The sequence below is a fragment of the Primulina huaijiensis genome, chromosome 2 (genome assembly GCF_012295235.1).
Source record: "Primulina huaijiensis isolate GDHJ02 chromosome 2, ASM1229523v2, whole genome shotgun sequence".
In the NCBI taxonomy this organism is placed as follows: Eukaryota; Viridiplantae; Streptophyta; class Magnoliopsida; order Lamiales; family Gesneriaceae; genus Primulina; species Primulina huaijiensis.
This window is the reverse complement of record NC_133307.1, coordinates 26,641,697-26,655,956: the sequence shown is the minus strand read 5'-3', so window position 1 is coordinate 26,655,956 and position 14,260 is coordinate 26,641,697. Positions and strand designations below refer to the sequence as shown.

At 33.7% G+C, this 14,260-nt stretch overlaps 3 protein-coding genes across 6 annotated transcripts; 2 read left to right on the top strand and 1 right to left on the bottom strand.

The window, feature by feature from the left end:
- Window positions 1–2,321: 2,321 nt before the first annotated feature.
- LOC140957989 (uncharacterized) lies at window positions 2,322–2,987 on the top strand. The gene is made up of 2 exons (XM_073415397.1): window positions 2,322–2,349; window positions 2,482–2,987. Exons 1-2 carry the CDS (start codon window positions 2,322–2,324, stop codon window positions 2,985–2,987), a joined length of 534 nt encoding a protein of 177 aa, XP_073271498.1.
- Window positions 2,988–3,906: 919 nt separating this feature from the next.
- Window positions 3,907–7,894, top strand: LOC140971110 (uncharacterized). Of its 4 annotated transcripts, none has more exons than XM_073433195.1 (3): window positions 3,907–4,148; window positions 5,067–7,299; window positions 7,392–7,894. In XM_073433195.1, exons 2-3 carry the CDS (start codon window positions 5,152–5,154, stop codon window positions 7,680–7,682), a joined length of 2,439 nt encoding a protein of 812 aa, XP_073289296.1. In that variant the 5' UTR covers window positions 3,907–4,148; window positions 5,067–5,151; the 3' UTR covers window positions 7,683–7,894. The 4 variants fall into 4 exon arrangements, with proteins under 4 accessions (XP_073289296.1, XP_073289294.1, XP_073289295.1 ...); XM_073433193.1 differs by having other exon boundaries at window positions 3,907–4,268; XM_073433194.1 differs by having other exon boundaries at window positions 3,907–4,272.
- Window positions 7,895–8,103: 209 nt separating this feature from the next.
- On the bottom strand, window positions 8,104–9,625 carry LOC140971111 (uncharacterized). The gene is made up of 4 exons (XM_073433196.1): window positions 9,500–9,625; window positions 9,317–9,405; window positions 8,909–9,017; window positions 8,104–8,818 (listed from the first exon to the last, which is right to left on the bottom strand). The coding sequence occupies exons 2-4, from the start codon at window positions 9,395–9,397 to the stop codon at window positions 8,244–8,246; spliced, it is 765 nt and encodes a 254-aa protein (XP_073289297.1). The 5' UTR covers window positions 9,398–9,405; window positions 9,500–9,625; the 3' UTR covers window positions 8,104–8,243.
- Window positions 9,626–14,260: the final 4,635 nt, after the last annotated feature.

The following is a 14,260-nucleotide window of genomic DNA, read 5'->3' as shown; positions in this document are numbered from 1 at the left end:
CTTTAATAAGGCTTGTTGAATTGGCCAATGTATGGGTGTCATAAGTACTATTTTACATTTTTGGGGTTTAGTTTGGATGAAGGATTAAAAATTTAAACTTTCTTGTTTTTTTTAAAAAGACTATTCCAAAAAAAAAGAAATAAGAAGATGGTCGATATTTCTTTAATCTCCCAGATATGGTAAAAAAGAAAAATAAATAGTAATTCTTTGGTTGGATTGATTGGAAGAAGGTGGTTATGGTGCTCCTTTCATTTCCATGATTTTAAGCCAATAATTCATCTTGACAATGACCAAAAGTGTTTGTCTTGAAATTGGAATTGGAATTGGAATTGGTAGTGAAGACCATAATGCAGTAGTCTTTTCTTTTTCTTTTCTTTTTTTTCAAAAAAGTATGTTATTTTTTTGACAACTTATGAAAATTTGGAACATATCATGATATGATCATGAAATTAAATAGAGTATTATCTTAGCTCTGATATCCAATAAATCGAATGTTTGTTGTTTTAATAAAAAATGCAGTTGCACCTCAAAGTTTTTCAATCATACAATATTAATTTAAGTGTTATGTTACCATAACTCTTCCCATAATAATAGTCATTGTTCCCCATATAACTTTTATAAACTTTTTTTCTTTCAACTCAACTATTAATATTGTTTACTGAAAACTTCTATTAAAAAAACATTTTTTAGTATATTTTAGAAAGTAAATAGATACTTAGAAATATGTTAATATAAAATAGATTTAAAGCTTAAAGGGGGTAAAAGCTTAAAAAGTAAATTTTTTTAGTATAATACTAATCAAACAACATCCAATGTTTGGTTTATTCACAAAATATCCCAATCTGATCCTGAGAAGGGCGGATATGAAGAGTGAGCTAGACTGGACTTCGGCATCGGCCAGCCTAGCCAACTCCTTACAGGCTTCTATTTCTGAGTTTTTTTTTATTATTATTTTTGGTATTTGCTAAATTTTCTAATGTATATTTTAAGCCAATCTTGCCAAAATTTATGGGATTCTAATTTTGGTCTTTTTACTTGGACTATAAATTGCTTTTATTACCTTCTTGTATTTTTTATATTTCCTAAATTGTCTTGTGTACATTATACATTTAATAAATAAATTTATATATTAAATTTAGTTGTGCGAATAAATTGAATTATTTAAAAGTACCTTTTTTACTTGGAAAGATTTTTCAATCAGCCTATAACTTTTGTCAAGAAATTTTGATGGAAACAGGAATTCAGATACGAAGGTTTTTATCCAAACATTTCATTTTATAGGATTATCATTTATATTATAATACCCGGTTTTAATTTCTGACTATGTCAATCGATGCACTTAATTTGCAATGAATGCTATTGAGCAGAAAATGGACTATGATTTCCTTTGTAAATTGCATGTTGTTTATATTAAGCCCGAGTTCACTCATTCAAAGCATATTGAATCTATTTTATTGTATTAAATTTATTACATATCATTACGCGTTAATATTTTACCAGTGTGTTTTTTCATATAAAAAAATTATAATTTTTATTTAATTTTTTCCCTAATCCAAGAGCTTGTTACAATATCTATACTATATATAATGTACATAACTAATTTTTAATGAAGGCATTTTCATATTTCAAACTTGCCCTTTTAGGAATATTTTTTTTAAAGTTAATTTATCATTTCTTTGATACAAATTTTATTTAGAAAAACTAATTAAAAGAAAATTGCTTCAAAGAGTAAAAAAAAAATTGTTGTATAATGTAGACAAATTTATAAAATTATTAAAAGTCATACATATCACCTTAAAAAAATTATATATGTAGAATTATATAAAGTTTTTTATCTAAATTTTTCAGTAAAAAATGTACGTATACACACAACGCGTGTGTCTCAATGTGCCATTTTATCATAAAGAATAGCACATTACATATCCTTAATTTTCGTTTTTTTTTATCATTCATACGGAACATTATTTACTTACATGTCTTAGAAACCAGATATATATATATATATATTAAAAGTTGGACATATTAGTATAATACCATAATTTAATTGAATAATGGGTAGTTTAGAAAGCAAAATACCACGCCAAAACATCATTTTTGATGTGTTATATTATGTGAAACTAGCTCGGATGATAATCATAAGATATAGTGTTCGTCGTTTTATTAAAATTTGTGACTAATCATGTGTAGAGAATCCCAAACGCCGAAATGTGATAGTTTTTCTTGCATTTTAAATAATATAATTTAAGAATCCTTGATTGTTTCCCAATCAACTTAATTAGCGTTTTTAGGCGTTATATGATAAAACAGAAAAAAAAGACATAATGGAGGATCTAAACCATTTAGACTTTGGTTAGATTTTTTCATTTATTGTTATTTGTAAGATGATGTCCATTAACGTTTCTAGACATGTGCAGATCACTGTTTTACTCGACTATGATATATTATGGAATTGTACTCAAACTCAAAAAAACTCTACATAAGGACAACAAGCTTCAAGTTCTCGTCATGATGATGATGATCGATGGACGAAACCTCCTGATCCATCTATGAAGTGCAATGTCGATGCGACATTGTTTAAAGAATATCAAGCTGTTGGCTTCGGAGCTGTCGTGAGAGACTCGGTAGGGGTGTTTATGGTGAGCAAAACCAATGTGAATTATGGACTATTTGAAGTTAAGGAGGCCGGAGTACTTGCCCTTCTTGACGCTATCTACTGGACAACCTCTCTTGAACTTCAGGATGTTATATTTGAAACCGACTCAAAGACGGTGGTAAATGCGATCACCTTAGAGAATGTTGACTATACAGAGTTTGGCTCAATTACCAGCTGCTGTCAAATTCTCGACGCACACCCTTCATTCAAGATTCAACATGTTAGAAGACAAGCAAATATGATGGCTCATTCTTTTGCTCGAGCGGCCATATCATATGCTAATCTTTTTATTGCGTTGCATCTTCTAGATATTATTTATAATTTTATTTCCTAGGATTGTGAGGATAACATTTGATAAATGGCATCCTCATTTAAAAAAAAACACGATGTCCATTAATTATTAACTTTTCTAAAGCAATAAAGACTCAATCCTATCATTGTTATCAGAATCAACATGAATTACAAGAAACACACGACTTTATAAAAAAAAAGTCTAGAATAATTTTTTTTTGAAAGGTAGAATAATTTTTTTAAGCGTTTACAAACACTACCTAAATGATATATCATCATAAGCGTCATGTTTCAACTATTCTCAAAGTAGGGACAAACATTGTTTTCAAACGATGCACATCGCAACAATTGCAAGTTTTTTAAATGTTTAAAGATTTTGTATTTTTTTTATAAAGTTGTACAACTTTATAAAAGAAAAGTTCATAGTTATTTTTTAAAGCATTTGCAAACACTATATTAGAAGAATTTGAATTGTATTGTTACGGTTGATTATAACTTAATCAGTACACACTCAAACTCACAATTGATATGAGCAGTATCACATGTTCGATCTCATAGATTTCAAGAAATAAACTATTTGGGAGGAAAATTATCGGAAAACAATAATTGCTCATATCAAAATAACGTTTGAAAAATTATGTTTGGACTGCTATATGGTTAAAAGATATGTGGTGGACGGATACTATTAATTATAAATTTTGTTAAAGCGGTAAACACTCGATCTTGTAATTTAATTGTTATATATATGGTTAAAAGATATGAGGTGGACTTATACTACTAACTATAGTTTTATTAAAATGGTGAAATATCGATCTTATAATTTAATTGATACATATATGTTATATTATTTTAAATATTTTACATGAAAATTTAAAAAATAAAGCAACACTTAACAAGTTTTCTATAAAAACATATAAACTCCACCGTCTACTTTGCTACAAACAAAATGCCCTTCCCACTGATAATTTCCCAGCCAGAGACTAAACGGGAGTTAGCCGCTGTCATCATTCTGGGCCTGCCCCACACTCTACAATTGCTATACAAAGAGAAATAATGTCCACAAGTGGGTCCAATGAGCCCATAAATCCGCTGTGATCCATCACCACCTCCCTTCATGATGGCGACTTCCCGTCGGATTCTCCCATACGATGCCAAACACCTCGGTGCAGTACATTTTTTTCGCGGGTCTTTTCTCTGTCTACAGGTACCCGTCGGAGAAAACTTTTCGTTATTTTGTATTATCCAAGAACAAGTTTCGTGACATTCCAAGAAAATTTCTTGCTCTCTCTGACCCTCTTGCACTCTGCTAATCCTTTCTCTGAGTGTGAGTCCGTTTCTTTATCCTTTTCCGTGTGACTTTTTTTCTTTTTGTATGGTCCTTTTGATCCAAATATGAAATGTTTTTGTTAATGGTGTTATCGGGTTCCGTATTTCATGGAGTATCTTCCTTTTTTAGGCTTGGCGTTGGTCTTGTCTCTTGGAGGTTGCTTTGGTGATGTTTCTTGATTTTCTTGGAGTTATTTTGAGTTCTTGCATTGATTTGTAGCTCAGATTGTTGTAAATTTGGAGCTTTTATTGCTGCGATTGAGCTTTTGATTGTTTGGATCTGTGTGTTCTTTTGATGGTGATGTGAATTCTTGCTATATTGATTTGCACACTTTTGTCGAGATAATTTTTATTTTCAAAATTTTAAACTGCTTGGATTTAGGTGGTTTTTGGGTGGATCTTGTCCAACAATTCTACGCATTAAGGATTTGAAATAATGGATCAAGTCAAATTTGATTTTGAAGTTCCCATTCACTAGATATCATGAAGCTTATTGCATTGTGTGATATGGTTCCAGAAACGAAGTTTGTGATTTGCTGGATCAATGACTAAAGATTCTTGCATCTATTAATTCTTTCACGTTTTAGTTGCCGAATCCTTGCCTCAAGTGTCTTCACATTTTGGTTACAAATTGATTTGATTGTTTCTTAACTTTGATTTCTAAAAGTTAAGTGGTTCCGCTGAATTATTTAGCTTTTTAAGAATAATGTGTAGTTTATTTGGCAGTAGGGTAATCCATCATGTTGTGTCTTGAGGAGTTTACAGTGTTAAGTTGAATGTAGTTTGCTTTTCTCAGGAAGAAGAGTAGGCACTCTTGAAGCCCTCTATAAGTTGCAAGTCTCACAAAAGACAGCTCTTTAGATGTATTGAGATGTCTTGCAATGGCATTCAGCAACAAAAATAAGCCTGAAACCGTCCCTCAGGATAGGGGACATGATTTAGATCAGCGAAAAATTATGATACAAGAACAACCCTTGAGTGTGGTTAAGGAGAAGACCCCTTCATTGCCCAGGACAGGAAAGAGATTGCATGTTCAAGAGAAACACAAGTTCGAACATCCATTTGGCCAACCTTATCTTGACCCGAGTTGCTTGTTGAAACAGAAAGCAAGCGATGAGCATGTGATCCAATATAAATCTTCAGAGAATATGGCACATAATAATGACGAACTTGTTAAGAACATGTTGAATTTACCTGGTTTTCTCCAGCGAGTAGAGAAGAAAAAGAACATTCAAGAGAAGGCGTTGAATTTTGGAGTTCTTGACTGGGAGAGTTTGGAGAAATGGAAGTTTAATGAACGTATGCCTGGGAAATATATTGGGAAAACATCATTGCCTAACAGTATTTCGTCTTCTACACCAGAAGGGCCTCCTAAAATCAGTCCAAATTTGAGAAAGCAACCCTCATCACATGATCTTCACCTCTGTTCATCTCCTGGAAAACCGCCCATTTCACATGGCAAGATGTTGAGTTCCTTGTCTCAGAGTAAACCACCTGCATTAAATAGTTTGCATCTGAATGAGGGAAAAAAACATGTTGCAGCTTTGGCGCATGGTAAAATCAATGCTCATGAGCAAAAGAATGAGCCAAGAGCCGGTGAACCGAACTTAACATTTGAAAGTTTCTTGTCAGAGCTGCAAGACGTTAAGCTTCAAAAACCGGAACATTGCCCTTGCCGGCAAAGAAGTTGCTTGGAAATTTCTCAATGTACAGAGTCCAGGACTTCATTTGATGAACAAATAAGTAAAGAAATTGGGAGCAGATTGTCTGCTTGCTTTTCTCCTCGAGAGTGTCACTCAGGAGAACTCTCTGCTCGTATTTCACACTTGTTTCCCCAGTCTACTGTTGCCACAGTTCCCACTGAATTTGCCACCATTGCACCCTCTGTAGGGAAATGTTCAGCATTGAAGGAGAAGACCACAAGACATTCATTTTCAGTTGAAGGTTCCGAAAAAACGCAACCTGATGTTTCCAAAGACCCCACTTTTAAAGGAAGACATCTATCCCCTATTCATCGGTTCAGTTTTAACCTTGGGAGAACGAGTAGAAGTTTAAGTTTTAAGGAGGGTTTGGCTGTTGCACAGATGAATCCTGTGCATACTGCTGCCAAATCTGAAACTGCAAATCCCGAAATCACCTCTGCTGTGAATAACTTTGATAGAGACACGGCAAACTCTAGAACCAAAGGGAGGTCTAGCCCTTTAAGAAGATTGCTCGACCCATTGCTGAAGCACAAAGGAGCTCAATCGAAGACTGTTAGCGTGCAGTCGATATCTGGTGATATGGCCACCAAGGGACTGTCTCGGGATAAGAAGCCCGGTACATCAACTTTGAAGGCTCTTTTCCATCTGACATTGAAGAATGAACTCCCTTTCTTTAACTTTGTGGTCGAAAATAGAATAGACAAGCTAGCAGCTGTTATGCATAGGCATCCACAATCTGGAAAGAGTGACAACTGCAAGGTTTTTGCATTCTATTCTCTTCATGAGATTAGGAAAAAGGGTATGAACTGGATGAGCCAAGGATCAAAGGCTACGGATTCCAGCGGTCTTGGTTACAGTATCGTTGGTCAGATGAAAATTTCAAGCTCTTGCACTACCGAGAATTCTGGTCAATGTGTCGTGAGAGAATGTGTCTTATATGGTATTGATCCACTGGAGATAATCGAGCAAACCCATGAGTTTTTACCCAACAAGGAGATTGCAGCCATTGTAGTGAAGAACTCAGTTGAAAAGCTTAATGAAAAAGAACTAAGTCTCGCAAACGGATTTCACAATGGGAATACACAAGAAAATGAAATTTCTAAGAGTACAGTAGTCATCCTTCCAAGTGGTGTTCATGGTACACCCATTAAAGGTGCACCATCACCACTAATTAGCCGATGGAGATCGTGTGGAGCATGTGATTGTGGAGGGTGGGATATCGGCTGCAAGCTACGAGTCCTTACTAGCCACCGTGACCACTGTTGCAAGATTATGAAACAATCTATTTCCAAGTCTTCTACTGATCTTGTTAATTTTTTCGCGCAGGTAAAAATTTTACAATGCTTCACGTCACTACTTTACCTCTTATATCTGAAACTTGGTACATTACTTTTTGGATTAAATTACGCATCTGACAGGAGGGACAGCAGAAGAACAAGCCTGTTCTCACATTGGAGCCAGTTGGCAATGGATTTTACTCTGTTGCATTCGATGTGTCCATTTCTCTTTTAGAGGTATTTGCCACATGTGTAGCATCTGCAACCTGTTGTAAGTTTTATAAAATCTTGGATGCGAATGAGCGATCAGACACAGAATTCACCCCAGAACTTAATACGGGAACTGCTGAGATGAAAAGTTCGACATTCCAAGAGCCACGGCCTGCAGAGTATTCCACATGTCCGCCCTTGTCACCGGTTGGAAGGATCTGACGAGATGAACCAAGAAATCAGCATTTAGATATTTGTTCTCGAATTAGTGAGGCCAGTTATAGCTATCGAAGAGAGTATAATTGGCATTTGACACTAATTCGATTTGGTTTCAGTGTAAATGGTGGAGAAAGAAGAATGGTGGTATGTCTTTTGACCTTTGGAGTATTGTCAGGGGATCAGCTAATGTAGAAATGTTGTGCGTTCTTGTCTCACCTGTGTCCTCTGTAAAGTTGTGTTTTTGATATTAATCGTATTGCTCGGGTTGGTATATGTCGAGCACTAGTTTCTTAATAAAATGATCTACAGTCAATGCTTGGGGGTATAATCGATATATAGGGAATCCATTGAAATCAATTTTTACATTGTCATGACATGATTAGCATAATTCCACAGCATAACAAAAAAGTGATTAAGCCACTTGCCACCCACCACTTGCCAAAATAAAATAAATTATTATTATCAAAACTTAAAGCTTACAAATGATAGCACAATTCCACGGCATTGCAACTAGCATTACATTTAAAGTAGAACCCGAAACGTGTTTGCATACGACGATCTCGATCACAAGTCAACATATGATGCATGGTGAATACAAATGTGCCATTGGCCATTAACCTTCTCAAAGACATTCGACGTAAAATGTCTTCCCCAGTTGCTGCCTTTTGTTTTAACCATTTCAATGCACGTAACATACCCTACATCGCCTCTAACATGGACTTGAACATCCTTTGTCTCGATTTCTAGAGGGAATTCATAGTCTGCCCAAACGAATTCCCAGCTCCCCATCACAAGGTCATAACCAGATATGCCACTTACACCAGGGTGTACAACACACACATGCTCACCCTTCGACCAGAGAGCTTGCATAGCAGCCAAATCGCCATTTCTGAATGAATTGTAAAATCTAGCATTTGCTGCTAATACTGCAGCCTTGCTGTCTTCCTGGAGAAGTCGAAGGCTATCCCTGAGTTTTGCGGCTTGAGCATAGTTCTCTTGGTCGATAGCAACCTGCAATTCTCGCTCCAGTGTCTGCTCATTTAGTAAGATGCTTTCTCCACTCAGGGTTCCACCGGACTCCTCTCTCGTGACTTGACATGATATCAATGAGCGTGATCTTGAAGATTTCATCAAAGGTGCTGTTCTGAACAAGAAAAGAATTAGATATATATTTAAGCTGAAAGGAAAAAAAAACTTAAAACAAGGGTAGTAATTCCATGAATTTTTACCATTGCAAGCCGGTGAGATTTTAGCTCCCACTCCAAAATTTGCATTCAAAAATAAATTCCATTGCTTGTGAGGGCACACGAAGTTTCGTTCTCCAGTATCAAGCATCACCTATAACCATTACAATTGCAAATTGAAACCACTGATATCACTTCCTAAAAATAAATGGATATTTGAACTAAACCATGCTATTTTCAAAAAAAATAAAGTAAATCAAATTATTCAAATAAATGGTTTTGAAGGGATTAAGAAGCAATTTGCTGCATTTGATGAAGGAGCGAAGATAAAATCCTCCCATACACAATTATTATATTCAAAACCTAACTACAAAATAAACTAAAGGAATTCATAACTCGAAACTCAACAGACTAAAGCTTTACTCAAAATGAAAACGTTGGAACATCAATTACATGGTTGAAGACACTAGGTCTGTTGATTCGAGGATTCAACGAGACAGCAGAAAGACTCGACGCCTCCACTGCAGAAATCATCTCACCAGCTGCCAAAAAAGAGACAAATTAACTAAAATAAAAATCAAACATCATAAAATAGAGTAATAAATCCAAAATAAAGGGATATAATTCAAAACCGACAAAAAAATATTTGGTTTTCGACGTGATTGACAAGGGAGAACTCCGAGTTAGTTCGATTGGCAAGAGAGAACTTGCTGAGGAATGGTAGGTCTAGAGCCGTAGTGGAACATTTGTTTGGGCTGCGCCGGTGGGCTTGCTTAATGATTGGGCTGAAGTCAAATTTTTTTGTAAATCTTTCTTGTCTTTTGGGTTAATTTTAAAATACACTTCAAACATACCAAATTCAGGTTTTGATACAAAAAAAACATTAAATTTCCTTCCCCGGAGAGCTCAAACGTTAAAAAAAATTGAAACATAAAAGTATAGAATTGAAAAAAATAATAAATAAACATGATGGTTTAAATAAAATTTTAATATTTTATTAAATTTGAATTAATCCATACATCACATGCCAAAATTGATAAAACAAATCACGCAATCAAATGTGCCCCACTAGTTGGTTGTAGAGGTATTTTGTTTTTTAATCTTGGTTAATTATTTAATTAAAAAAATTATCTTCTCATTTAAATAGTCGAACAAAGTTATTTTACAAATTTTCCCGTTAACAGGGTATTTTGATGGTTAAATCCCCTCGAGGGCCGTCGCCAGTCTCTCTACTCAAGAAGGCCCAACCAATTATTGGATTCTTTGAACATAAATATTAAAATTAATGTGAGATTATTGATACAAATTTTGGTAGGGATGTAAACGATCCAAACCAAACCAAACAGTATCAAGCTTGAGCTTGGTTTGTTTAAAACTGTTTGAGGCTCGAGTTCGAGCTCGGTTTGTATTGAAATTACTGAGCTCGAGAAAAGCTCGAGCTCGTCTTGTTAAAAGCTCGTTTAGCATGTTAATCAAGTCAGGCTCGAGCTTGATTCATTAATAGCTTGTTTATCATGTTTAACAAGCTTGGCTTGAGCTCGTCTCGTTTTCGAGCTCGATAAGCATAGAATTGAGCTCGAGTTTGAGTTTGATTCGAGCTTGTTAAAAATTAAATATATCTATAAACTAATTTTAAATCAGACATATAAATGTCAATTCATTCATAAATAACCAAAACGACACAAATAAGGGCTAAAAAAACATAAATCAGTATATTATTGAACATTCCAAAATCATACATCTAGAATATTCATTATATACTGATATCACCAAAATCATCTAGAGTATTCATTAAATATAGTAGATCTAAGACAACACATCATTATGAAATGAATTCGACATAATTAACTTAAATTATTGATTAATGTCAAATGACATATCAATTTAACATGTAAAATTTTTAATTAACCTTCACAGACTAATAGTAAAGTTACTCAACTTGTATATGACTTGGTTATGTAAGTTTTTAGTGAAAATGAATAAGTTGATGTATTTCTGTTAATTTATTTTATTTATTGTATTTTAAAGAACATTTTAGTATAATGATATGCAAATAAGATTAAAAATGTAATTGTGAGTAAATGGTGTAAATTCATCATTTTTTCAAACATGTCTTGTATTCAATTCCTTCCATTGACATTAGTACTACTATTTTTATTTGTCAACTCAACAAATGAGCCAAGCTCAAGCTTACGAGCCACCTAAACGACTCGAACTCGAGCTTACGAGCCACCTAAACAAGCCGAGCTCGAGCTCGAGCTCGCGAGCCTATTATCGAACATGTTTGCGAGCTCACGAGCCGAATATCCTTAGGCTTGAGCTTGATTTGATTAAATTTTCGAGCTCAAAATTGAGCTTGGGCTTGGTTTGATATGATTAACAAACAAACTCAAACGAGTTTTTTATCGAACCGAGCTTCGAATAGCTCGCGAATGGTTTGGTTCATTTACATCCCTAAATTTTGGTTAGGAATTTTTAAATATTTGTGAATGGGTAAGTATTTAATTTTCAATATTTTGAAGAGGAAAAAATTGTTTAAGCATTGTAAAATTAGTGGAAATTGTACATTCTCTAAAAGGGTTCTAAAAAATCTCATAAACTTTGTTTTCATGTGACAAGTCCGTTGTATCAAACTGGACTAGTCCTAATCCCAAACAAAATTTTATATACATATTTATTCTATTATGAATCTTGCCATTTAAAATGGGAATTGACGGGTGCATGGATTGATCAAGCCGATCATAGATTTTTTGTGAAATGATTTAAAAAATCTTTGTCGTGAGATGAATCAATCATGTCCATATTTATAATATTAAAAAATATTTTTCGGTATAAAAAATAACATTTTTTATGAATAATCTAAATAAGATATTTTTCTCACAATTTGTGAGACTGTCACAAATTTTTTTTTTTTTGGTAATTTAATTTGGAGTATGGATGATATATCGGACTTTGGAAGCTTCATCTATATCCACTATTATTAATTATTTTAGTGTACATAACAAATTCGGTATTTTTTTCTTGAAATTATACTTTAGTATAATTTTACATATTTATTCAAAGAAAATTTTAAATAAGCATTTTAAAAATGGGATAAGCGGCAACAAGCGAATTAACAAGAATGTAGGGTCGAATATCATAAGTGGTATATGAAAGTCTCTAAATATGTTTGTTGTTTTGGATTGGATATATTATCAAAATCATTTATCTTTTTGATTGCCTTCTAATCATTTTAATATGAGATTTGTTGAAATTTAATATTTTAATATTGAATATTTGAATATTGAATGTTGAATATTTGAATGTTGAAAATTAGGTAAAATTAAGTGTTGAATATTGAAATTTGTGTGTGATGATGAAGGTAATGATGTAATTTATTTTTGGATTATTTGTAAAGATTTTCAATAAATATATCTCTCATAAATACTCCTCATTGCAGCTTGCATTTGGTAAAGAACCAGACATTTCACATATGAGAATTTTTGGATGTATGGTGTATGTGCCTATTGCACCACCTCAACGAAAGAAAATGGGACCTCAAAGAAAGATTGGTATTTATATCAGTTATGATAGTCCATCAATCATTCGATATCTTGAACCTCAGACAGGCGACGTGTTCACAGCACGTTTTGCTGATTGTCATTTTAATGAGGAAATCTTTCCAATGTTAGGGGGAGACAAGAAACATACCGAAAAAGAAATTACATGGTATGTATCATCATTGTTACATCTGGATCCAAGAACACAACAATGTGAAAAAGATGTACAGCAAATTGTGCACTTGCAAAGAATAGCAAATCAAATACCAGATGCATTTACAGATACAAAAAGGATAACTAAATCATATATACATGCTGTAAATGCTCCTGCTCGAATTGAAATTCCAAAGAAACAAATTGAACAAAGTCATGATGTCGTAAAACGCCTGAAGCGTGGAAGGCCAGTCGGTTCCAATGATAAAAATCCTCGAAAAAGAAAATTCATAGAGAAACACAACAATCACAAAATAGAGAATGATGTTCCTGAAAAAACACATGATGATCACAAAATAGATAATGTTGTTCCTGAAGAAACACATGATGATGAAAATGTTTTGTCAGAACCACAAACTGACGAGAATCATGAAATCTCTATCAATTATATTAATACTGGAAAAATATGGAATCGAAAAGATATAGAAGAAATTGATGATATATTTTCTTATAATGTGGCAATTGACATCATAAATGATAATGAAGATCATGAACAAAAATCTTTTGGTGAATGTAAAAATCGACATGATTGGATAAAATGGAAAGATGCCATCCAGGTTGAATTGTATTCGCTAAATAAACGTAATGTTTTTGGACCTATAGTCCTTACACCTGGAGGTGTAAAACCTGTTGGATACAAATGGGTTTTTATTCGAAAGCGAAATGAGAAAAATGAAATAGTAAGATATAAAGCTCGACTTGTTGCACAAGGTTTTTCTCCAAGGCATGGAATTAATTATGAAGAAACGTATTCTCTCGTGATGGATGCAATTACGTTTCGGTATTTGATTAGCCTGACAGTATCTGAAAATTTAGAAATGCGTCTTATGGATGTTGTTACAGCTTACTTATATGGATCACTTGATAGTAATATATATATGAAAATCCCTGAAGGATTTGAGATGCCTGAAGCACAAAGTTCAAAACCCAGAGAATGTTATTCTGTGAAATTACAAAGATCATTATATGAGTTAAAGCAATCCGGCCGAATGTGGTATAATCATCTAAGTGATCACTTGATGAAAAATGGATATGTAAATAATTCAATATGCCCTTGTGTTTTCATTAAGAAAACAACATCCGAATGCTTAATTTTTGCTGTATATGTTGATGATTTAAACATCATTGGAACGAATAAGGAAATTCAAGAAGTTGTGTCATACTTGAAGGAAGAATTTGAAATGNTTGATTATTGTATGTCTATGGGAATCATTGTTGAGCATCTTGTTGCTCATGTACATACACATAATGGATTGACTGAATCATTGATTAAACGTCTGCAAATGATTGCTAGACCAATGATTATGAAAACAAANAAATGGTTGTTAGATCATTAAACATAGAAAAAGATTCATTCCGTCCATGTGAAGATGATGAAGATATTCTTGGTCCAGAAGTACCATATCTAAGTGCTATCGGTGCCCTTATGTATCTNCATAATTTTTGGATGTATGGTGTATGTGCCTATTGCACCACCTCAACGAAAGAAAATGGGANTTGTCGGTGCCCTTATGTATCTTACAAATTGTACAAGGCCTGATATATCTTTTGCCGTAAATTTATTGGCAAGATTTAGCACATATCCAACAAAGAGACANACTGAGAAAATCTTCCCAATGTTAGGGGGAGACAAGAAACATACCGA

Excerpts from the sequence above, each read along its gene's own strand:
- LOC140957989 (XM_073415397.1), top strand. The coding sequence starts at position 2,322 with ATGGAGGATCTAAACCATTTAGACTTTG. Across the intron at positions 2,350-2,481 it reads TCTAAACCATTTAGACTTTG|GACAACAAGCTTCAAGTTCT; the intron begins GTTAGATTTTTT and ends ACTCTACATAAG.
- LOC140971110 (XM_073433195.1), top strand. The coding sequence starts at position 5,152 with ATGGCATTCAGCAACAAAAATAAGCCTGAAACCGTCCCTCAGGATAGG. Across the intron at positions 7,300-7,391 it reads TTGTTAATTTTTTCGCGCAG|GAGGGACAGCAGAAGAACAA; the intron begins GTAAAAATTTTA and ends CGCATCTGACAG.
- LOC140971111 (XM_073433196.1), bottom strand. The coding sequence starts at position 9,397 with ATGATTTCTGCAGTGGAGGCGTCGAGTCTTTCTGCTGTCTCGTTGAAT. Across the intron at positions 9,018-9,316 it reads GACCTAGTGTCTTCAACCAT|GTGATGCTTGATACTGGAGA; the intron begins GTAATTGATGTT and ends TAATGGTTATAG. Across the intron at positions 8,819-8,908 it reads AATCTCACCGGCTTGCAATG|CACCTTTGATGAAATCTTCA; the intron begins GTAAAAATTCAT and ends TGTTCAGAACAG.